The sequence below is a fragment of the Papio anubis genome, chromosome 10 (assembly GCF_008728515.1).
Source record: "Papio anubis isolate 15944 chromosome 10, Panubis1.0, whole genome shotgun sequence".
NCBI lineage: Eukaryota > Metazoa > Chordata > Mammalia > Primates > Cercopithecidae > Papio > Papio anubis.
In genome coordinates, this window is record NC_044985.1 from 85,913,113 (window position 1) to 85,935,716 (window position 22,604).

Genomic DNA, 22,604 nt, shown 5'->3' on the forward strand with positions numbered 1-22,604 from the left:
TACAGTACAGAGCCATTTTTGAAGACACTAAAATGATGTCCACAGGCTGAACTAGGTAATGTGTTTTCTTCTGAAGTTTTTACCCTTTCCTAATGCTCTATCTCAAGATGGAGTCTGGTATATGTCATTTCTCCTTCTGCTTCCAACTGCAAACGTGCAGGGGCCTTTCAGAGCTTTGTTCTGAGGGCTCTTGGTTTATGTCTATTAGCCAAGGCATCTGTTTTTGGTGCCTTCTGGCACCTTCTGGGAGTTTCCTGGGTTACTGATGAAGACTGTGCTAACCAGCCTATATCACTGGGTGGCTCAGGGCTCAGCAGCTGTACTGTTTCCTGACTGGTGTCCCCACAGGGACAGCAGGACAGAGCCTGGCAACCATACCTCCACTTCCGAAGCCAGCTGGAGAGCCAGGCCCAACGGCAGATCCAGCCGGGACATTCAGCCAAGAGATACCTCAGAGACCTCCTGCGGACTTGGCCCCCAGACACCATGTATAGGCTGTGGTGCGCAGGTCAGTGGGGAAATGGGAGAGGGGCACACCCCAAACTGCCCCACCTCCCATTCTGGTGTGACAGTGTGTTTTCCATTAAGACCTGAAACACCAGGATTTCAAGCCCAATTCTGTGTTAAAGCAAAACTCCATGCCTGGTAGCCCACAAATCCCTTTCACAGCTCCCACCCTTTGTCCTCTGAAGCATTTGCAGAGGGAAGAACGGCCTGAAGTCCTGCCTTCACTCCCACCCCTCGCCCTCAGCAGCCTTACATGCCACATCCAGGCCAGAACTTTCTTCCCAATCTTCTCCACTCAGAGATCCTCCAGTTCAACCCCCACCTTTTACAAGATAAGGAAGAAGAAGCCCAGAGAGGCAAAGGAATTTGTCCAAGATCATTCAGTCAAAAGCAGAGCTGGGACCAGAAGTCAGATCCACCCTGCACTCCCACAGTTCCACATTCTTCCCAGCATTCCTTAGTTCCCCATCTGAGGTGATCCCAGGTCCTCCCAGAAATGAAATGTTAGGACTTCTCCTCTTAAAGATGGCAGCTCTCCAGCATAATCCATTAGGAGTGGGATGGACACCCTTCTGATGAACAGACTCTAAATGCACTCTGTAAATGCTTGAAAACAGAAACGGGAAGTGGTTGGGGATTAGAGTTGCCAGATTAAGCACGTGCATACCCACCCCCGCAACACGCATAAACAGTTACACTTGCAATCTTCGGGATGTACTTCTACTAAAAAAGTATTCCTCATTTACCCAAAATTCAAACTTAACTGGACATCCTGTATTTTATTTGGCAAGCCTATTTGAGATGAGAAGAGTCAGCAGTGAATGTGCCAGTACCCACTCGGCTGTTTGCCACTTCTTTAGCAACAAGAAATAGCCAGGACCAGAGAAAGACTGACTTTCTTCCTGCTTTATAGGTTTACCCTGAGGAAGAAGAGAAAGCAATTCACTCCCCCAATAAGTGGTGACTTGAAGCAAAATGAAAGTTGTGGGCTCGTCCAGTCATTGGTTTTACTCTCAGGGTAGTTCCACAGTTATAGGCAGTTCCATTTATTTGACACTTTTGAGAAAGAGCCACTTAACCAAAGAAGTGTTTGTCATTGGGTGGGGCAGAGGGCAGAGCAGGCCACTCTCCTATAGCCTAGGTGCAACATTCCCCAGAATGAAGGACCCTCTTAGCCTCAGAAAAAGTCTCCGAGTCCTCCATGGGAGTCTATGGCTAAAATGTATGGTTTAAGGAAAGATACACACACACAAATGCATTCTTGAGCTCCTTGCCATAATTTCTTGCCAAAGTCCCTCTTGAAGGTGAGACCCTCAAGCTGGAGGCACAATGGCAAGAATCTGATGTGAGCCCATCAGTCCAATGGCCCCACCACCCTCTTCCTGCACATCTCAGAACTCCCCACTTTGTGACACTAATGTATATATTCTCTGGGACTTCTTTACACCCCTATGATTAATCCTCCCCACCCTTCAAGCTCACACCTTCTGCAAAGTCTTTGCTGAAAACTCCAGTCAATATTGAGCTCCTTGTTTTCTGACCTTATATTACACTGACACTCAGAGCCATACAGAACACAAGAGAGCTTTGCCTCTCCAATAGACTATTGAGTGCCTTTTAAAAGGGCCCAAGTTTGGTTCCATTGTATCTACTTCACTGACTAGCTGAGGGGTGAGCCCATAGAGAAGCCCTCAATAAATACTTATAGAATGATGGATTGAGGAGGCTGCTGACCATGGGGCCTACAGAAGCAAATAGGATACATCCACTACCACTGGATCTCCTCCTGAGGCAGGAGGAGCTTTTTGCCCCCAAAGAAGCAGCCATGTTCCTTCCACCAGGGAGACCCATTTCTTGGGAATGATGGGATGGAGGAAGTACACATGTAGCACAGAACCAGAAGCACCTAAGACACTGGATAGACAAGCCTCTATGGGTTCTATCCGACTTTTTAATCTCCCTCATCTTCTAATTGTCTTCCCTAATGGGCAATGTCCAAAGCCAAGACTAGTGCAAGTGAGGAACCTTGTAGTTACCGCTGAGAACTTGAAGTTGGCGACCACTGTTTCTATCAATATCCCCTGATCTGCTCTTCAGGATACATCAAGGATTCTGTGCTGCTCCAGGACAGTCAACTTAATGTACCAAAGAAGCTCAGGCCACAACAAGATCTTTCAGGTGTACCCCCAAAATACCATCTCCTGCCTGTCTTCCCTTCATTTTGGATTCAACAAGGAAAATCTTTTGAACAAGGTACATGTTGATTTGCATGTTGATTTTATGACCGGTTCTCAGATATTTGAATTGTTAACACCTTAAAATGGCGTTTCCCAAAACAAGGTCTTCGGATTCTGGGTTGCATAGTCCTCAATCTGTAAAATGAGGGGTGAGTGCAGACCAGCACTGTCCAATAACGCTTTTCACAGTGATGGAATGTTCCCTATGGGCTGTCCAATAAAGTGGCCATTAGCAACATGTGGCTATTGAGCACTTGAAATGTAGTAATTACAACAGTGAAACTGAGCTTTTTATTTTATTTTATATTAATTAATTTATATCTAAATAACCACATGCAGCTGGTGGCTACTGTGTTTGGCAGTGTAGGTCTAGACTCTAGATTTTAGATGATTTCTTAGATCTGTTTCACTCTTATATTCCTTAATCCTGTGATTTTTGTGGCAATATAATGTGAAATATATATATAGGATTTGGAGCCAGAAATGTGTATCAAAATGGCTGTTCTCTCACTTACTAGTGTAAGATCTTAAGCAAGTCATTTAACCTCTTTGAGCTTCTGTTTGCTCATCTCTGTAATGGGCACAATAAGATCTACATCGTGGCTATACAGAAAATTATGGCAAGCCATCTGTAAACTGTTTAGTAGTATGGGGGTTGACCCTGTCAATATTATTCTATGGAACTTGAAGCATTAAAAGAGCCAGAAGTTGCCTTTGGTAAGGGAGATGTGAAAAGACAACTGGGTAGCAGTAATAGGCAAAGACAAGAGCCTTGGCTGGTAGCAGAGTTCTTGAGAAAATAAAAGAACAAGAGCCCAACATAAGATTTTTGGCCAGACTCAGTGGCTCATTCCTGTAATCCCAACATTTTGGGAGGCCAAGGAGGGAGGATTGCTTGAGGCTAGGAGTTTGAGACCAGCCTGGGCAACATAGTGAGACCCTGTCTCTACAAAAAATTTAAAATTTAAGCTGGGCGTGGTGGCACATGCCTGTAGTCCCAGCTACTTGGGAGGTTGAGGCAGGAGGATCACTTGAGCCCAGGAATTCAAGGCTGTAGTGAGCTATGATGGCACCACTGCACTCCAGCCTGAGACCCTGCCTCTAAAATATGTGTAATGAAATTTTCCAGAAACAGTGGCAGTGGCAGACCAACCCCCATCTTTGGGGAAATGATCTGGTCAGGATAAGTAGAGAATCTGGTTTATCAAATGAATGGAGAAGAACATGGCAGGTTCTCAGAACCTGAGGCCATTACATAGTTCAACCAACCACACATCTCACTTGAGTCTCTTTTTTTCTTTTTCTTTTCTTTTTTATTTTATTCTACTTTTTATTTTTTTTTTTTAGAGACAAGGTCTTGCTCTTGTTCTGTCACCCAAGCCGAAGTGCAGCCATGTGATTACGGCTCACTGCAGCCTTGAATTCCTGGGCTCAAGCGATCCTCCCACTTAGCCTCCTAAGTAGCTGGAACTGTAGGAGCACATCACCACTCCCAGCTAATTTTTGTATTTTTTTGTAGAGATGGGGTTTCACCATGTTGCCCAGGCTGGTTTCAAACTCCTGTTCTCAAGTGCTCCTCCCCCCTTGGCCTCCCAAAGTGCTGGGATTACAGGCATCAGTCACTGCTCTCGGCCTCAGGGCTTTCATTTTATGGCTGGAGTAACACTGCACACCTGAGGGATAAAGTGACTTTCCTAATTGATGCCATATACTAAGGAGCTGTCACAATCAGGCAGAAAACAAAGAGACTGTATCAAATAGTGATTAAACATGTGACCATTAGCACTGATTCCAAGCCATATAGCCACTCTGGGCCTCGGTTTTCTCATTTATGAAATGGAGATGACCATACCCATCTTTATCTCACAGGGTTGCATGTGGGAATTAAATGAGATACTGTAGTACTAGAAGCGGGCACATACTACGTGCTCAGTAAATGTTCATTATACCTCCTTAGCTTGTTGGAATGCCCAATTACCCATGATCACAGTGGCCAAAAAAATCTATTTTAAAAGAAGCAAAAATAGTTCAGTGGCTGTAACTTGAACCCTGACTGATGTTTTCATTTGTTTGAACCTTATCTTCCACTGGTTTCCCTCTCTTTGCCCAACACTGTATCTGAAGAAGTAGCAAAAGTCCCAGCTGCAAATCCCAGGTCTCCAACAATAGGATGTTGGCTAAGTCACTTATGCTCTCTGCATCTTCAGTTTGTGCATATGTAAAATGCAAATACTGGGGTCTGCATTCCTTCCTCCCTGGTTGTTTGTGAAAAATAACAGGAGAGGACAGAGCTACTCCAAGGCACATTATCTGGATTATCTGAATCCATATCTGAGATCCAGAGAGACTAAGTTTTGTGGTCTCCTTTCAACAACTGAAGCTTCCAATACTTTACTTGCAAATCTGTTTCTATTAAGCACAAATAAATGAATCAGATGATGATGTTTACTAAGAAAAAAATTCTGTTTCCCCTCGCGTTGCTTGAGTCACATATTCAAACTCACCTGGGATATCACCAAAGGGAAAATTGTCTCTCTGTTCCGCCTACTCACAATGCCCCCTACCCCAACTTAGAGACCCAATGTGTAAGACTGTTCAGACTGGGCGCAGTGGCTCACGCCTGTAATCCCAACACTTTGGGAGACTGAGGCAGGTGGATCACTTGACGTCAGCAGTTTGAGACCAGTCTGGCCAACATGGTGAAACCCCCGTCTCTACTAAAAATACAAAAATTAGCTGGGTGTGGTGGTGCATGCCTATGAACCCAGCTACTCGGGAGGCTGAGGCAGGAGAATCACTTGAACCTGGGAGGTGGAGGTTGCAGTGAGCCAAGATAACACCACTGCATTCCAGCCTGGGCAACAGAGTGAGACTATGTCCCCTGCGCCCCCCACAAAAAAACAAAACAAAACAAAAAAAACTATTTAGTAGGTAAGTGACCATTTGGCTAGAGTTTCACTTCCTCCACCCTCAGAAATGCATTTGGTTCCAGGTGAATCTGACCAGAAAAGGTGGACCTAGTTAGTATCCGGTTTGACCCCAAGGAATCATTCTACAAGGAATCATTCTAGAATATCCCCAAAGGTCTTTAGTGCTGCTCTCTGTATGGAGTTGAGATCCTCTCAGGAGCAGTCCTAATGTAGCCCCCGGGTCACCTCATATTAATGAGTCCCCAGCCCATCAGATTTCCCTGGGCCACTAAAATCAGAGCAGACCCTCTGAACCTGAACCTGGGCCTGAGCCTGTATTTCTTCCACCAACACTCAGCCTCAGTTCACTTCTAGCACGGCCTTCAGGAGCCACTGGGCAAAGGAAGGAGAGCTGGAGGGAGGGAGTAGCCCCACCTGTGGGCGATTGACTCTTGGCCCAGTGACGCCAAGGATGGAAATAATGAACGGGAGCCGAGAGGGAAGGTGAGGCTGGCTGGAGGCAGGAGGAGAAGCAGCTCCCAGAGGTCTTGTGATCCATCACACACAGGCCCCCAAAGCCTTCCAGAGCCCCTAGTTGAAAGACAACCCCGCATTGTTCCATGGAGCCGCATGCTGGGAATAAAGGTATTGCTAAAACTTGGCTCCAAACAAGGAAGCTTTGCCAGACTGTTTCAGCAATAAATCTACCTTGAGAAAGTGATGAAAACAGCTGCAGGACCCCTTAAACCATTGATGAAAGATTTGTTAACTATGTTGGAGTCATCTGTTGACTCAGATCCTTCCTGAGGGTTGCAGACAGTATAAGCTCAGAGAGCTAAACAGCAGTCTCACCTCATTGCATTCGGCAGAGGCTTTTCTACAAATAAAGAGCCAGGAGACAGCCCTGGAATCCCAAGAGCTTGCTTCAGGCTGAGCACCTCCATGACAACAGAGCAGGCTGCAGGTCACGCCACCATAATCACACCACTGTCATCCACTAATCCCTCACAGTTTACAAAGGGCTGTCACATTCATTATCTTATTTGAGCTCCAGATAACTCTACAAGGAAGTGAGGGCAAGAAATCCATATCCCCATTTTACAGATGGGGAAACTGTGTCTAAGAAATGAAGACTCAACCCTGAGCCTCCTGACTGCTAGTGCAACTCTGTTTCCACAGACCTGGCTGCCACTTCCAAGGAGGCACTATCAGAAATACCGAATAAGGGAGGAGGGGGAGCAAGGGAGGGCCTTGAGCACCTTTACTCAGAGAAGCAAGAAGGGAGGCAGTTTGGAGGCAGCAAGAACACCGCGTCCATTTCCAGGGTGACGAGCTGACCCGTTGTTCACCTTGGCAGGTCAACAGGGCCTGGATGAAGGGGAAGCTGGAGCTGCTGGACATGTGGACCAGGGCCCTCTAGCCAAGAACCATGGCAGTCAGGGGACTCGCTTGCCACCACTCAGGAAGCAGCCCTGGCAGGAAGACGAAACGTGGGCAGAGGTACCATTTCTTTTTTTTTTTTTTTCTTTTCCCCCTAGATGGAGTCTCACTCTGTCACCCAGGCTGGAGTGCAATGGCGTGATTTTGGCTCACTGCAACCTCCACCTCTCAGGTTCAAGCATTTCTCCTGCCTCAGCCTCCCGAGTAGCTGGGACTACAGGTAAGTACCACCAGGCCTGGCTACTTTTTTGTATTTTAGTAGAGATGGGGTTTCACCATGTTGCCCAGGCTGGTCTCGAACTCCTAAGCTCAGGCAATCTGCCGGCCTCAGCCTCCCAAAGTGCTAGGATTACAGGCATGAGCCACCGCGCCTGGCCAGAGGTACCACTTCTAATGTGCTCTCCTCTGTCATTGTTCTTGACTACCGAGAGGATTCGCTCTCCCTTTGCCATTTCTTGATACCTCCACAGAAGGGAAGAGTACTTTGACCCTTTTGACCACCATTTCCCCGAAGTGTCACATATAGAACTCTAGCATTGCAAGATGCTCCATTTAACAAAATTTTGGCTGGGTGCGGTGGCTCACGCCTGTAATCCCAGCACTTTGGGAGACCGAGGCAGATGGATCACCTGAGGCCAGGAGTTCGAGACCAGCCTGGCCAAACATGGCAAAACCCCGTCTCTACTAAAAATACAAAAATTAGCCAAGCATGGTGGCAGGCACTGTAATCCCAGTTACTCGGGAGGCTGAGGCAGGAGAATCGCTTGAACCTGGGAGGAGGAGGTTGTAGTAAGCCAAGATCGCACCATTGCACTCCAGCCTAGGCAACAGAGCAAAACCCTGCCTCTAAATAAATAAATAAGAGTTTCATAGGCAAATACATTGGGGAAGTTCTGCATGCCTTCTCCTCCTGGAAAGTCACATGCATAGATACAGAGAACTTCAAGAAGTTCTATAACATAGTCACCAGCTTAACTTTGTTAAACTCTGGGTTTTCCAAACTTAGGTAACCACAGATTCTCCCCTGACTCTTTGCTCATCTTGGCAGCTGTTAATCTTGTTTGGAAAATAGCTATTGCCTTAGACTCAGAAAAGCCTTGGTTTGGGTCCTGCTTTTTGCTAGTTATGATAAGCCTGTTCAAGAATCGTTAACTAACTTTGAGCCTGAATTCACCTCTTCTGTAAAATGGAGCTATTATCATATGTCTCACAAGGTTACTGTGAGGATTAAATGAGTTACAATGTAGAAACACTTTCTAAACTCTAAGGCTGTGTGTGTGTGTGTGTGTGTGTGTACAAGATAACAATTGTTCAGAGCAACATAGACAATGTCTGCTCCCATCCTGAATAAACTCATTTGACTTACAAGAAGGTCATACACCAAGGAGAAGAGGAAAGGGGGAGAAGAGCCACAGAGTGGAAGGGCAGTGGGGAGAGACCTTTATTTTTGGGGGGTGATAGGGAAGGGACACGATCTTGCTCTGTTGCCCAGGCTGGAGTGCAGAGGCGCTACCACAGCTCACTACAGCCTTGACCTCCTGGGCTCAAGCAATCCTCTTGCCTCAGCCGCCTAAGTAGCTGGGACTACAAGTGTGTGCCACCGTGCCTGGCTAATTTTTTAAATTTTTTTGTAGAGATTGGGTCTTGCCATGTTGCCCAGGCTGGTCTCAAACTCCTGAGCTCAAGCAATCCTCCTCCCTAGGCCTCCCAAAGTGCTAGGATTACAGGTGTGAGCCACTGTGTTCAGCCTGAGAAACATTTCATAATGGATAAAGACACCAATACTAGCACTTCATTTTGATTTTTAATCAAAATTTTGTGATTTTTTTCACAAGATAGCACTATATGTCAGGCATGGCTAAGTATCATTCTTTCTATCAACAACAATAAAATGTTTTATTGTAATAAACAGCATTAGAGAGCTTGCTGTTATAACCTTATTTTTCTTCCCAACCTGCAAAGGAAATTTCATACTTGAAACCACAAGCCTAACCACGAGGGCTGTTAAAGAAACCTGCTCTGCCCTTTACAACAGCCTGTTTACAGGAATGTGTATTTGTCGTTCCCTAGGACACGTCACTAGAGAATCACCTTCGTTTATATGCTTCAAAGGAAAGATACAATGAAAAGACACAGCAAACCTTCAGGAAGGCCTTTGGGCATGGCCACATCGATTACTCTTGTCTCCCAAGTGACAAATCCCACATTACATTCTGTGGAGGCACCTTCCCTAATAGGAAGGCAGATCTCAGCGGTAAGAACCCAAATGTCTTGCTCACTGATCTGGGTAAACCCAGTCATGCAGAGTTCATATAAGGACACTGAAGCATGCCAAACATCACTTCCTTGTGCCACTCACCTTAGAAAATAAAAGCCAGAATCTAGCTGGACATGGGAATGAGACTCTGGCAGGTGCCTCTTTGTCTAGTGCTTAGCTGCATGCATTCGGAAATCACACTTTCTGGGCTCAAGTTACCCCCACTTACAGCTGTGAGCTTGGGCATATTAACCAATATTGCTGATGCTCAGTTTTCTCATCTGTAGAATGGGGATAATGATAACCCCATAAGTCTATTGTGTAAATTGAGTTAATGTACATGAAATATCTACATAACTCTTTCCCCATATTTAGAGCTCAATAAATATTAATTATTATCGTTATCGTTCTCTTTACCGCCTGACTCAGCCAGCAAGACCTCAACCCAGATCAGGAGACTAGGGCTCTCTGAACCTCCCTCCCGCAAGGCTAGGGCTGTCCCAGCGCCCAAGCACACTCCCTGCCTTTCTCCCCATTAACCACAATATGATAAAGGTCAAAACTCAGCTGTTCATCCCCATACCTGCAATTAATATATTCTCATTCTCATCCTGTTTTTAAAGATAAACAAAGGAATGTGAAACTCCACAAGGCCAGAAGCGGCCACTTGTTACAGGCGCTTCCTGCTGAAAGATGCCTCTTCCCTCCTGTAGCATCTGCCACTGGCTCCGGAATAATCACCCCTGGGGAAGTGAAGAAGAAAAAGGTTGTGTGTATATGTATGTTTGTGCACGCAGGAGAAAGAGAGAGAGAGGAGGGAAGAGAGAGAGATTAATCGCAATCTAGAAATAAGGTGACTCAGAAGGATGTCTCAGAAGAGAACTGGCATCTCTAGCGTCTGAGCTGACCAGGCGGAGCTGGAATAGAACTGTAGTAATTTACTAAAGATTGAAAATTGTGAAGGGCAAGGAATTTCAGCTGCCACCAATTCTACCTTAAAGCATGTGTTATTACCACACTCCCCGACAGCGACAGAATTCTTTGATTTCTTAAGGGGCAAGGGATTATCTGTAAACGTTTTAAAGGACAGAATTTGAGTTTGTAAGCAGTAAACCCACTTCAGATTCAAAATGCTGGAGATCTTCAATCCAGCAACAGTTTGGCTCCACTGAGGGTCTATCGCCTTTGAAAATGTAGGGGAAATTTTGCAAGTCTATCCACCTCCTTTGGGAGCCAAATACACCTTCTTTATTAGAGATGCCCTTGGCTGTCTCTGGTCTGGTCCTGCCTTGCAGTTCTATGTGGGCCTTTCTTCAGTGTTTGGAAGCACCAGTGATGACTGGGGACAAGCAAGGGCCCCAGGATGTTCTGCCCGGAGTAGCCATGGGAACATGAGCAGGTCACTCACACACTCTGAGCACAGTGACTTTATTATATATATTATCTGTGTATACAGATAATAACATCAACCTTACAGGGCTGGTAGAAAAGATGAAGCACTTTTAGGAAAGTACATTGTATCTGACTGTGATCTACAGTGATGTTGATTAATTGTAGGGATTCGTGTCATCTGAGGTGTTCCTCAAGCAGCCATGGGCACTGCAGGTGGTCCTGCTGCCAGTGAGGGAGGTTGTTTACAGTCTGTTCAAGATTTTCTCATATTTCCTGTGTCTGAGTTGATCTAAACCTTTCCATCCACACCAGAAGGGCTTCTGTCTTCCCAGGTTCCTTTGGTGCAGGAGTGAACAGCAGGCCTGACGTGCCAGGCTCACCACAGGCCTAAGGAAAGCCCTCAACTTTGCTCCTGGGTCCGCTCAGAACTGAGCCAGGCCCAGAGGAAAGGTGTCTGTTCCCTCCGCCCATGTATGTGGTTTCACAGAGCAAAGCAATATTTTCCACCATACTAAAACTCTGTAAATTTTTAATTAGGGTAAAGAAATTAAATCTTGGCTTGTCAGCCATACCTCACACAAATCATTTGAGTGTCCACATTGATTTCTCAATGCAAACCTTGTCAAACAAAATGCACACGGTCAGTATTCAAAACAGGGCAGTTGGTGTGGGCAGCCGGCACCTGGACAGTGAAGGTCTCCAGGAACATAAAGATCCTATGTGCGTGTGTTTGGTTTATCATTTGCTTAATGTCTCGAAATTATAAATATTACCCTGCAAAGATTTGGTTGAATTTCCTTCTTCAATCAACTCTAAATACACAGGTTGCTTATGTATGCTTCTGATCTTTTTTTTTCTTTTTGAGTACTAAAAAGGAGACACTAGAAGGGTGTCTGACTTCCCAGATTTCTTTGGACCAGGAGCAAACAGCAGGCCTAATGCTTTTCTTTTTCTTCCTATGAAACTGAACTCCTGAAACCAGCACATGTATACATTTCACAGAGCCAAGTTCCTATGTTAAAAGTTGCAAACTAAAAGGAGAAATTTTCAGCAACCTCTGAATAATTAGAAACAGGAGGCTCTACTACCCCCAGTGAATCTCTCATATACACACACACATACACATACACATACACATACACATACACATACACACACACACACTTTTTGGGGGACAGAAAAAAACTGGACAAAATCAGTTGCTGATTCTGCCACACAATGATTCTTTTTCAGCTATGTTCATATTACACAAGCATGAAAAAGCTCCCATTTTTTCTGCTAGTGGCTAGATAAATGCTAATGAGAAGAGAGTCTACTCTCAAAGAAATATGGAAATAATCCTAGTTTCAAACACTATTATAATTGCATATATTAGCTCATTTAATTCTTACAACAACCTTATGATGTAGATAGTATGATTACTCTTATTTTACAGAGGAAGAAACTGTGGCTTAGCATAGATAAGGTCAGCAATCACAAATGCTATTTCCTGCCGCTTCTTAGTGGAAAGCTTGCTCAAACAATGTTCTGTACTTTGCTTTTTCCCTTAACAACATATGCTGAGATTTCTCCCAATCAGTTCAAAGAGATCTCAGATATGTCATATTAGTCTGGCTCAGTTTTTCCAGCTGCAAGAAAAAGAAAGACTATATATCCTCTCAAAGGCTCTTAAACTGAGCATGTTTATAATTCTCAGAGGAATCACAGGCAGGATTAACAGGGGCATATTCTGGATCCCAGGACACCAAGTGGTACCACTGAAGTCAGATACCGGCTCCCAGCTGGATTAGCTTACCTCTCTCAGCAGCTCCGGGTGCAAGAGATACAATAAGAGACAGTATCGTTTGCCCCTGCAGGCAGCAGGGTTTGGACACCTGCCATGTTCGTTTTGTTTTTAAATTTTCTTCAGGCACCAAAGGCTTTGAAATTACCTCCTATCTCAGAAGAACCACCCAGAGTCTTGGAGCCCCTGAAGAGTCAATTTAAAGCCAATGAGCCCCCAACAGAGCTCTTCATCTTCCCAGTGGAGATTCATTACCACATCCAACACCCGCCAAAAGAGAAAGCCCACAGAAGAGGTAGGTCCCAGGTGCATGGGTGCTCCTGAGGGAGAGCCTGGGATGGTGGGCGGGAGAGGGTCCTGCCAATTCTACCTGCTCCTACATCATGGCTGACCTTCCCTATGGTCATCCCCTTCAGAGAATATTTTTTAAAGAAGGAAAAAGGGTAAAATCTAGAAGAAGATCTCTTCTGATCATATTCAATTGGATTTTTAACATATTTATTATACCCTTCATTAAGCAATGCATTTTGTTAAGCTGTGGAAGAGAAAGGAAGACAGGTATATACATAAATAAGTCTAGTGCACCATAGGTGTTATAAAGGGGCAAGAACTTTTCAGGCAGCTTACAAAAAAATCAATGTATAAAACAAGACAACTAAAATTGAAATTGGAAAAAAAAAAAAAAAACTAGGTAAAAGGAGTAGAGAAATAGATGTTATCAGACATCTGAGATGAATTCATGGTTTGACGTAAGTACTGGATTTAGCTGAGTTTCCTGGCAGCCAAAGTAAAAATGACACTTGAATCTTTGCATCTCCATTTTATAAAAGAAAGATAAAAGTTCATCCAAAAAGTCATTTTCCTGATTTTGAATTAGGTTATTTTGTAAGGGATGACCTCCATAATCTTTGCCAGGACAGAGATTATGTGCTTCTAAGCAAAGTTCTAAGAGAATATGAGCAAGGGAGATCAATTCCAACTGGCGATGTGGGCTTTTTAGGCGAAGCCTCTGAGTGACGTCTCACCCTGTATCACAAGGAAAAACTCTTTCCGACTTTCCTTTCATTCCATAGTACTCTTGTTTAAGACACATTCTTGCTCCGGGACTTCTCCGGGCCCTTTGAGGCAAAAGGTGTCCTAGTTTTGACAGGAGTCCTAGTTCTGAGTTTTCTAGAAACTTCAGCTGAGACTGCCACTGGCTTTTTAGAGAGTTTGACTCCTGAGAATCACACAGGCAGCCATTTTGTTCTAAGACTGTTTGGACTGCTCATTGGAAAGAATGCCAAACAGTGGAGCTTAAAAGACCAATTGAAGGGGACATGAAGGAACTTTCTTGGGTGATGAAAATGTTCTCACTCTGGGTTGGTTGTATGGATTATGGGTGTGTCAAAACTCATTGAACTGTACACTTAAGATCTGTGCAATTCACTATATGTGGATTTTACCTTGCCAAAAAAATTACTCAGCTCCCTAAAAAAAAAAAAAAAAAAAAAAATCAACAACACAGTGTTTTAAAATGCAGGTCTTCTTATTCAGGTGTGGTGAGGCCAACAGATCAGGAGACAGCTGGCAATGAAAAGATCGTTTGTTACTCACAGTTCCCAAGAGGAGGAGGCATGCCACACCATGCAGGGCCACACGGGGGCGCACCAACCTCCAGGAGGCAGAAGGCAGGGAGCACAGGCAAGAGGCCGTATTGTGGTTTTCATAGAAGGAATATAGGCAAGGCAGAGTAAGCAATCTAAGCAGATTTAGAATTGTCTAGTTTGAGTAATTCAGCCAGCTCTCTGGCATAGGGGCTGTCCCTTGCTGTCTGGTACTGGTCCTCTGATAATTACAGCAGGCAGATGGTAGCCTGGGAATGTATGAGTTTGATAAAGGAGGTTGTTGGGCATTAGGAACTCTGGGTTGGTGGGGGTGCATATGACAGGTATGTTCCCAGGTGAGTCATTTACTGTCTCTAGGAATTGGCCAGCCCTCGGAGGGACAGTCAGGTCTCAGATGTCAAAACATCAGAATGAAAAGATATACTTGGGAGGTTCCAAGATGGCCAAATAGGAACAGCTCCAGTCTACAGCTCCCAGCGTGAGCGACGCAGAAGACGGGTGATTTCTGCATTTCCAACTGAGGAACGCAGCTCCTCGCCAGCAATGGCACAAAGCTGAATGGAAAATGACTTTGACAAGTTGAGAGAAGAAGGCTTCAGAAGATCGTTAACAACAAACTTCTCCGAGCTGAAGAAGGATGTTCAAACCCATTGCAAAGAAGCTAAAAACCTTGGAAAAAAGATTGGATGAATGGCTAACTAGAATAAACAGTGTAGAGAAGACTTTAAATGACCTGATGGAGCTGAAAACCATGGCACGAGCACTGCGTGACGCATGCACAAGCTTCAGTAGCCGATTTGATCAACTGGAAGAAAGGGTATCAGTGACTGAAGATCAAACGAATGAAATGAAGCAAGAAGAGAAGTTTAGAGAAAAAAGAGTGAAAAGAAATGAACAAAGCCTCCAAGAAATATGGGACTATGTGAAAAGACCAAATCTATGTCTGATTGGTGTACCTGAAAGTGACGGAGAGAATGGAACCAAGCTGGAAAACACTCTGCAGGACATTATCCAGGAGAACTTCCCCAACCTAGCAAGGCAGGCCAAAATTCAAATTCGAAATACAGAGAATGCCACAAAGATACTCCTCAAGAAGAGCAACTCCAAGACACATAATTGTCAGATTCACCAAAGTTGAAATGAAGGAAAAAATGTTAAAGGCAGCCAGAGAGAAAGGTCGGGTTACCCACAAAGCGAAGCCCATCAGACTAACAGCAGAACTCTCAGCAGAAACTCTACAAGCCAGAAGAAAGTGGGGACCAATATTCAATATTCTTAAATTTTTGGCCGGGCGCGGTGGCTCAAGCCTGTAATCCCAGCACTTTGGGAGGCCGAGATGGGTGAATCACGAGGTCAGGAGATCAAGACCATCCTGGCTAACAAGGTGAAACCCCGTCTCTACTAAAAAATACAAAAAACTAGCCGGCGAGGGGGCGGGCGCCTGTAGTCCCAGCTACACGGGAGGCTGAGGCAGGAGAATGGTGTGAACCCGGGAGGCAGAGCTTGCAGTGAGCTGAGATCCGGCCACTGCACTCCTGCCTGGGGCGACAGAGAGAGACCCCGTCTCAAAAAAAAAAAAAAAATTTTCAACCCAGAATTTCATATCCAGCCAAACTAAGCTTCATAAGTGAAGGAGAAATAAAATCCTTTACAGACAAGCAAATGCTGAGAGATTTTGTCACCAGCAGGCCTGCCTTACAAGAGCTCCTGAAGAAAGCACAAAACATGGAAAGGAACAACCAATACCAACCACTGCAAAAACATGCCCAATTGTAAAGACCATCGATGCTAGGAAGAAACTGCATCAACTAACGAGCAAAATAACCAGCTAACGCCAAAATGAGAGGATCAAATTCACACATAACAATATTAACCTTAAATGTAAATGGGCTAAATGCCCCAATTAAAAGACACAGACTGGCAAATTGGATAAAGAGTCAAGACCCATCAGTCTGCTGTATTCAGGAGACACATCTCACATGCAGAGACACACATAGGCTCAAAATAAAGGGATGGAGGAAGATCTACCAAGCAAATGGAAAACAAAAAAAAGCAGGCGTTGCAATCCTAGTATCTGATAAAACAGACTTTAAACCAACAAAGATCAGAAGAGACAAAGAGGGCCGTTACATAATGGTAAAGGGATCAATTCAACAAGAAGAGCTAACTATCCTAAATATATATGCACCCAATACAGGAGCACCCAGATTCGTAAAGCAAGTCCTTAGAGACCTACAAAGAGACTTAGATTCCCACAAAATAATAATAGCAGACTTTAACACCCCACTGTCAACATTAGATCCACAAGACAAAAAGTTAACCAGGATATTCAGGAATTGAACTCAGCTCTGCACCAGGCAGACCTAATAGACATCTACAGAACTCTCTATCCCAAATCAACAGAATATACATTCTTCTCAGCACCACATCACACTTATTCCAGAATTGACCACATAGTTGGAAGTAAAGCACTCCGCAGCAAATGTAAAACAACAGAAATTATAACAAACTGTCTCTCGGACCATAGTGCAATCAAACTAGAATTCAGGATTAAGAAACTCACTCAAAACCACTCAACCACATAGAAACTGAACAACCTGCTCCTGAATGACTACTGGGTACATAATGAAATGAAGACAGAAATAAAGATGTTCTTTGCAACCAATGAGAACAAAGACACAACATACCAGAATCTTTGAGACACATTTAAAGCAATGTGTAGATGGAAATTTATAGCACTAAATGCCCACAAGAGAAAGCAGGAAAGATCTAAAATTGACATCCTAACATCACAATTAAAAGAACTAGAGAAGCAAGAGCAGACACATTCAAAAGCTAGCAGAAGAAGTAACTAAGATCAGAGCAGAACTGAAGGAGATAGAGACACAAAAAAAACCCTTCAAAAAATCAATGAATCCAGAAGCCGGTTTTTTGAAAAGATCAACAAAATAGATAGACCACTAGCAAAACTAATAAAGAATAAAAGAAAGAAGAATCAAATAGATGCAATAAAAAATGATAAAGGGGATATTACCACCAATCCCACAGAAATACAACCTACCATCAGAGAATACTATAAACACCTCTATGCAAATAAACTAGAAAATCTAGAAGAAATGGATAAATTCCTGGACACGTTCACCCTCCTAAGACTAAACCAGGAAGAAGTTGAATTCCTGAATAGACCAATGACAGGCTCTGAAATTGAGGCAATAATTAAGAGCCTACCAACCAAAAAAGTCCAAGACCAGACAGATTCATAGCCGAATTCTACCAGAGGTACAAAGAGGAGCTGGTGCCATTCCTTCTGAAACTATTCCAATCAATAGAAAAAGAGGAAATCCTCCCTAACTCATTGTATGAGGCCAGCATCATCCTGATACCAAAGCTTGGTAGAGACACAACAAAAAAAGAGAATTTTAGACCAGTATCTCTGATGAACATCGATGCAAAAATCCTCAATAAAATACCGGCAAACCGAATCCAGCAGCACATCAAAAAGCTTATCCACCATGATGAAGTTGGCTTCATCCCTGGGATGCAAGGCTGGTTCAACATATGCAAATCAATAAACGTAATCCATCATATAAACAGAACCAAAGACAAAAACCACATGATTATCTCAACAGATTCAGAAAAGGCCTTCGACAAAATTCAACAACCCTTCATGCTAAAACCTCTCAATAAATTAGGTATTGATGGGACATATCTCAAAACAATAAGAGCTATTTATGACAAACCCACAGCCAATATCATACTAAATGGGCAAAAACTGGAAGCATTCCCTTTGAAAACTGGCACAAGACAGGGATGCCCTCTCTCACCACTCCTATTCAACATAGTGTTGGAAGTTCTGGCCACGCCAATGAGGCAGGAGAAAGAAAGGCTATTCAACTAGGAAAAGAGGAAGTCATATTGTCCCTGTTTGCAGATGACATGATTGTATATTTAGAAAACCCCATCATCTCAGCCCCAAATCTTCTTAAACTGATAAGCAGCTTCAGCAAAGTCTCAGGATACAAAATCAATGTGCAAAAATCACAAGCATTCCTATACACCAATAACAGACAAACAGAGAGCCAAATCATGAGTGAACTCACATTCACAATTGCTTCAAAGAAAATAAAATACTTAGGAATCCAACTTACAAGGGATGTAAAGGACCTCTTCAAGGAGAATTACAAACCACTGCTCAACAAAATAAAAGAGGACACAAACAAATGGAAGAACTTTCCATGCTCATGGATAGGAAGAATCAATATCATGAAAATGGCCATACTGCCCAAGGTAATTTATGGATTCAATGCCATCCCCATCAAGCTACCAATGACTTTCTTCACAGAATTGGAAAAAACTACTTTAAAGTTCATATGGAACCGAAAAACAGCCCGCATTGCCAAGACAATCCTAAGCCAAAAGAGCAAAGCTGGAGGCATTACACTACCTGACTTCAAACCATACTACAAGGCTACAGTAACCAAAACAGCATGGTACTGGTACCAAAACAGAGATATAGACCAATGGAACAGAACAGAGCCCTCAGAAATAATACCACACATCTACAACCATCTGATCTTTGACAAACCTGACAAAAACAAGAAATGGGGAAAGGATTCCCTATTTAATAAATGGTGCTGGGAAAACTGGCTAGCCATATGTAGAAAGCTGAAACTGGATCCCTTCCTTATACCTTAAACAAAAATTAGTTCAAGATGGATTAAAGACTTAAATGTCAGATCTAAAACCATAAAAACCCTAGAAGAAAACCTAGGCAATACCATTCAGGCCATAGGCATGGGCAAGGACTTCATGTCTGAAACCCCAAAAGCAATGGCAACAAAAGCCAAAATTGAGAAATGGGATCTAATTAAACTAAAGAGCTTCTGCACAGCAAAGAAACTACCATCAGAGTGAACAGGCAACCTAGAGAATGGGAGAAAATTTTTGCAATCTACCCATCTGACAAAGGGCTAATACCCAGAATCTACAAAGAACTTAAACAAATTTACAAGAAAAAAATCAAACAACCCCATCAAAAAGTGGGCGAAGAATATGAACAGACACTTCTCAAAAGAAGACATTTATGCAGCCAACAGACACATGAAAAAAATGCTCATCATCACCGGCCATCAGAGAAATGCAAAGCAAAACCACAATGTGATACCATCTCACACCAGTTAGAATGGCGATCATTAAAAAGTCAGGAAACAACAGGTGCTGGAGAGGATGTGGAGAAATAGGAACACTTTTACACTGTTGGTGGGACTGTAAACTAGTTCAACCATTGTGGAAGACAGTGTGGCGATTCCTCAAGGATCTAGAACTAGAAATACCATTTGACCCAGCCATCCCATTACTGGGTATATATCCAAAGGATTATAAATCATGCTGCTATAAAGACACATGCACACGTATGTTTATTGCGGCACTATTCACAATAGCAAAGACTTGGAACCAACCCAAACGTTTATCAATGATAGACTGGATTAAGAAAATGTGGCACATAAGGCCGGGTGCGGTGGCTCAAGCCTGTAATCCCAGCACTTTGGGAGGCCGAGAAGGGCGGATCACGAGGTCAGGAGATTGAGACCATCCTGGCTAACACAGTGAAACCCTGTCTCTACTAAAAAATACAAAAAATTAGCCAGACGAGGTGGCGGGCATCTGTAGTCCCAGCTACTCAGGAGGCTGAGGTAGGAGAATGGCGTAAACCCGGGAGGTGGAGCTTGCAGTGAGCTGAGATCCGGCCACAGCACTCCAGCCTGGGCGACAGAGCGAGACTCCATCTCAAAAAAAAAAAAAAAAAAGTGGCACATATACACCATGGAATACTATGCAGCCATAAAAAAGGATGAGTTCATGTCCTTTGTAGGGACATGGATGAAGCTGGAAACCATCATTCTGAGCAAACTATCGCAAGGACAGAAAACCAAATACCGTATGTTCTCACTCATAGGTGGGAATTGAACAATGAGAGCATTTGGACACAGGGTAGGGAACACCACATACCAGGGCCTGTCATGGGGTGAGGGGAGAGGGGAGGGATAGCATTAGGAGATATACCTAATGTGAAAGACAAGTTAAGGGGTGCAGCATACCAACATGGGGCACATGTATACATATGTAACAAATGTGCATGTTGTGCACATGTACCCTAGAACTTAAAGTATAATTTTATATATATATATATACACACACACACACACACACACACATACATACACACACACACACACACACTCTTAATAAAAAGAGACAAGACTATTCACAAGATTGGGTTCGATCTTATTATTTTCCATGATGACCCTGATAGGAAGGTGAGGAAAACCACCAGGCCATCATGAACCAGATTCTTAAAACCAGATGCACCGAGCTTGCCAACACACTGACAATGCAACATAGGAATCGGGTACAAAGAAAGTGAATTCATGGAGTTCTTCCCTCATTTACATGTCATGAGGACCCTCCTTTAAAAGCATCAGAAGCCTAACTCAAAATGTGTTAAGCTAAAAGAAAGGAAAGGGGAAAAAGGAAGGAAAGACAGAAGGAAGGAAGAAAGGGAGAGAGGGAAAGAAGGAAAAGGAAAGAAGGAAGGAAGGAAGGAAGGGAAGAAATGAAGGAAGGGAAGAAAGGAAGGAAGGAAGGAAGGGAAGAAGGGAAGGGAGGGAGGGAGAGAGGGAAGGAAGGAGGAAGGAAGGAGGAAGGAAAGAGGGAAGCGAAGGGAGGGGAGAGGATGAAAGGAAAGGAGGAAGGAAGGAAGGAAGGAAAGAAAGAAGGAATTGGTTCATGCAAGAATCAGGTAACTGCAGGAGCAGCTGAATCCAGGTCTCGGAAAATGTGTGCGCAGTACTTGTCTCTCAACTCTGTTAGCCTTTCCTCTCAAGCAGGCTCTTACCATGAGGTGATAAAGACGTCTTCCTGCAATTCCCTGCCAATCTCCTTCCTGTTAACCTCTATAGAAAGGATATGCGTCTTAAAAGCTCTTGCAAAGCGCAGAAATCACCCGTGATTGACCGGACTAGGGTCATGTGCCCACCTCAGAACCAATCTCTCTGGCCAAGGCAATGAGGTACTCCCATGCCAGGCTTCAGTTCCATGCCCCTCTCTGGAATCAGCAAATGGACACTGCTCCAACCAAACCACATGGTGTGAGCAAGGAAGGCATAGGTCCCCAAAAGAAGAGACATTAGGCAAAAACAACAGACCTCTGCTACAACTCAGCCTCCTCTTTGTCTCCTAGGTGCTCCACACCCTAAGTCAGAACCAGAAAGAAGCGAAGAAGCCAGGCCTGTGTGGAAACCGCCCCTAAAGCCTGTGTCCTTAGAAACGCCACGGGAGTTAACGGTGCATCTCCCAGTGGACGCGGGCAGGGACACACTCTCACCTCAAGGTAGCTCCTCCCTCCCTCCAGCATCCCTCGGGAACCTCACTCTGAAGGGAAGCAAGGCAAGACACACAATGGTCCACGGCCAAGAAAAAGGAGGCTGGAAGGGAGATTCGTTCACTGGCAACCACTGGAAGATGGCCTTTGTGCAGGCAGGAGCTGCCTTCACCAAAGTGCTGCACTAAAACTAACAGTGTCCAGTTCACCAGTTACCTACTCCCTAACTCATCCCACTACTAGTTTCTGGTTGCAGATGTAGAAAGGCATCAAACTTCCTGAAAGTTTGCTGCATGCCTGACAGTTTATCCTGTATTTTTAAACAATGAAATTTCATCTCTAATCTGTTTATAAATAGGTATTTATTCATTAAAAAGTCCATAATATCAGTGGGGTGTGGTGGCTCATGCCTATAATCCCAGAACTTTGGGAGGCTGAGGTGGGTGGGGATCACTTGAGGTCAGGAGTTCGCCAGCCTGACCAATGTGGCGAAACCCCATCTCTACTAAAAGTACAAAAAGTTAGCCAGGCGTGGCAGTGCACACCTGTAATCCCCGCTACTCAGGTGGCTGAGGCACAAGAATCACTTGAACCCAGGAGGCAGAGGTTGCAGGGAGCTGAGATTGTGCCACTGCACTCCAGCCTGGGTGACAGAGCAAGACCCTGTCTGAAAAAAAAAAAAAAAAAAATCCATAATATTGATAAAAGTCTTCACTCCAATTTCCATGACATGTGGACATTTGAAAATATACACATGGGTGCATCTAAGTGTTTGTGTTTATGTGTTGGATAGGTCAGAAGTAACAGGCCATATTTAGAAAGCTCCCCATTTTCAGAAAGCTGAGCCTCCTTTCCAAAAGGCATGTGCAAGATGACAGTATCACAGATGTCAAGTGACCTCTGCTGCTGGTATCAGAAATAGGAAGATGCACATTAATGTGTTTGGAGTTCTTCCTCTGTGCCAGGCACTGTTCTTAGTTTTTAACATGTATTCTCTTAGGTACTCCTCACAGCAATCCTCTCCTCCTTTTACAGATCAGAAAACAGAAGCCCTGAGAGATAAGTAGTATGTTTGAGGTCACATAACTATA

General features: G+C 44.0%; 1 protein-coding gene and 1 long non-coding RNA gene across 5 annotated transcripts in view; one reads left to right on the forward strand and one right to left on the reverse strand.

Moving 5' to 3' along the window:
- Window positions 1-22,604, forward strand: part of KIAA2012 (KIAA2012 ortholog) — a 140,207-nt gene that overhangs the window by 19,081 nt on the left and 98,522 nt on the right. For all 3 annotated transcript variants that reach the window (XM_031651451.1, XM_021923887.2, XM_017946794.3), the window contains exons 3-9: window positions 349-508; window positions 2,605-2,760; window positions 7,011-7,153; window positions 9,164-9,347; window positions 9,974-10,116; window positions 12,652-12,820; window positions 21,373-21,522. In XM_031651451.1, the coding sequence (XP_031507311.1) occupies window positions 349-508; window positions 2,605-2,760; window positions 7,011-7,153; window positions 9,164-9,347; window positions 9,974-10,116; window positions 12,652-12,820; window positions 21,373-21,522 (1,105 nt within the window). The remainder of the gene's footprint in view (window positions 1-348; window positions 509-2,604; window positions 2,761-7,010; window positions 7,154-9,163; window positions 9,348-9,973; window positions 10,117-12,651; window positions 12,821-21,372; window positions 21,523-22,604) is intronic.
- Window positions 1-22,604, reverse strand: part of LOC103876448 — a 60,229-nt gene that overhangs the window by 17,108 nt on the left and 20,517 nt on the right. The window lies entirely within an intron of this gene.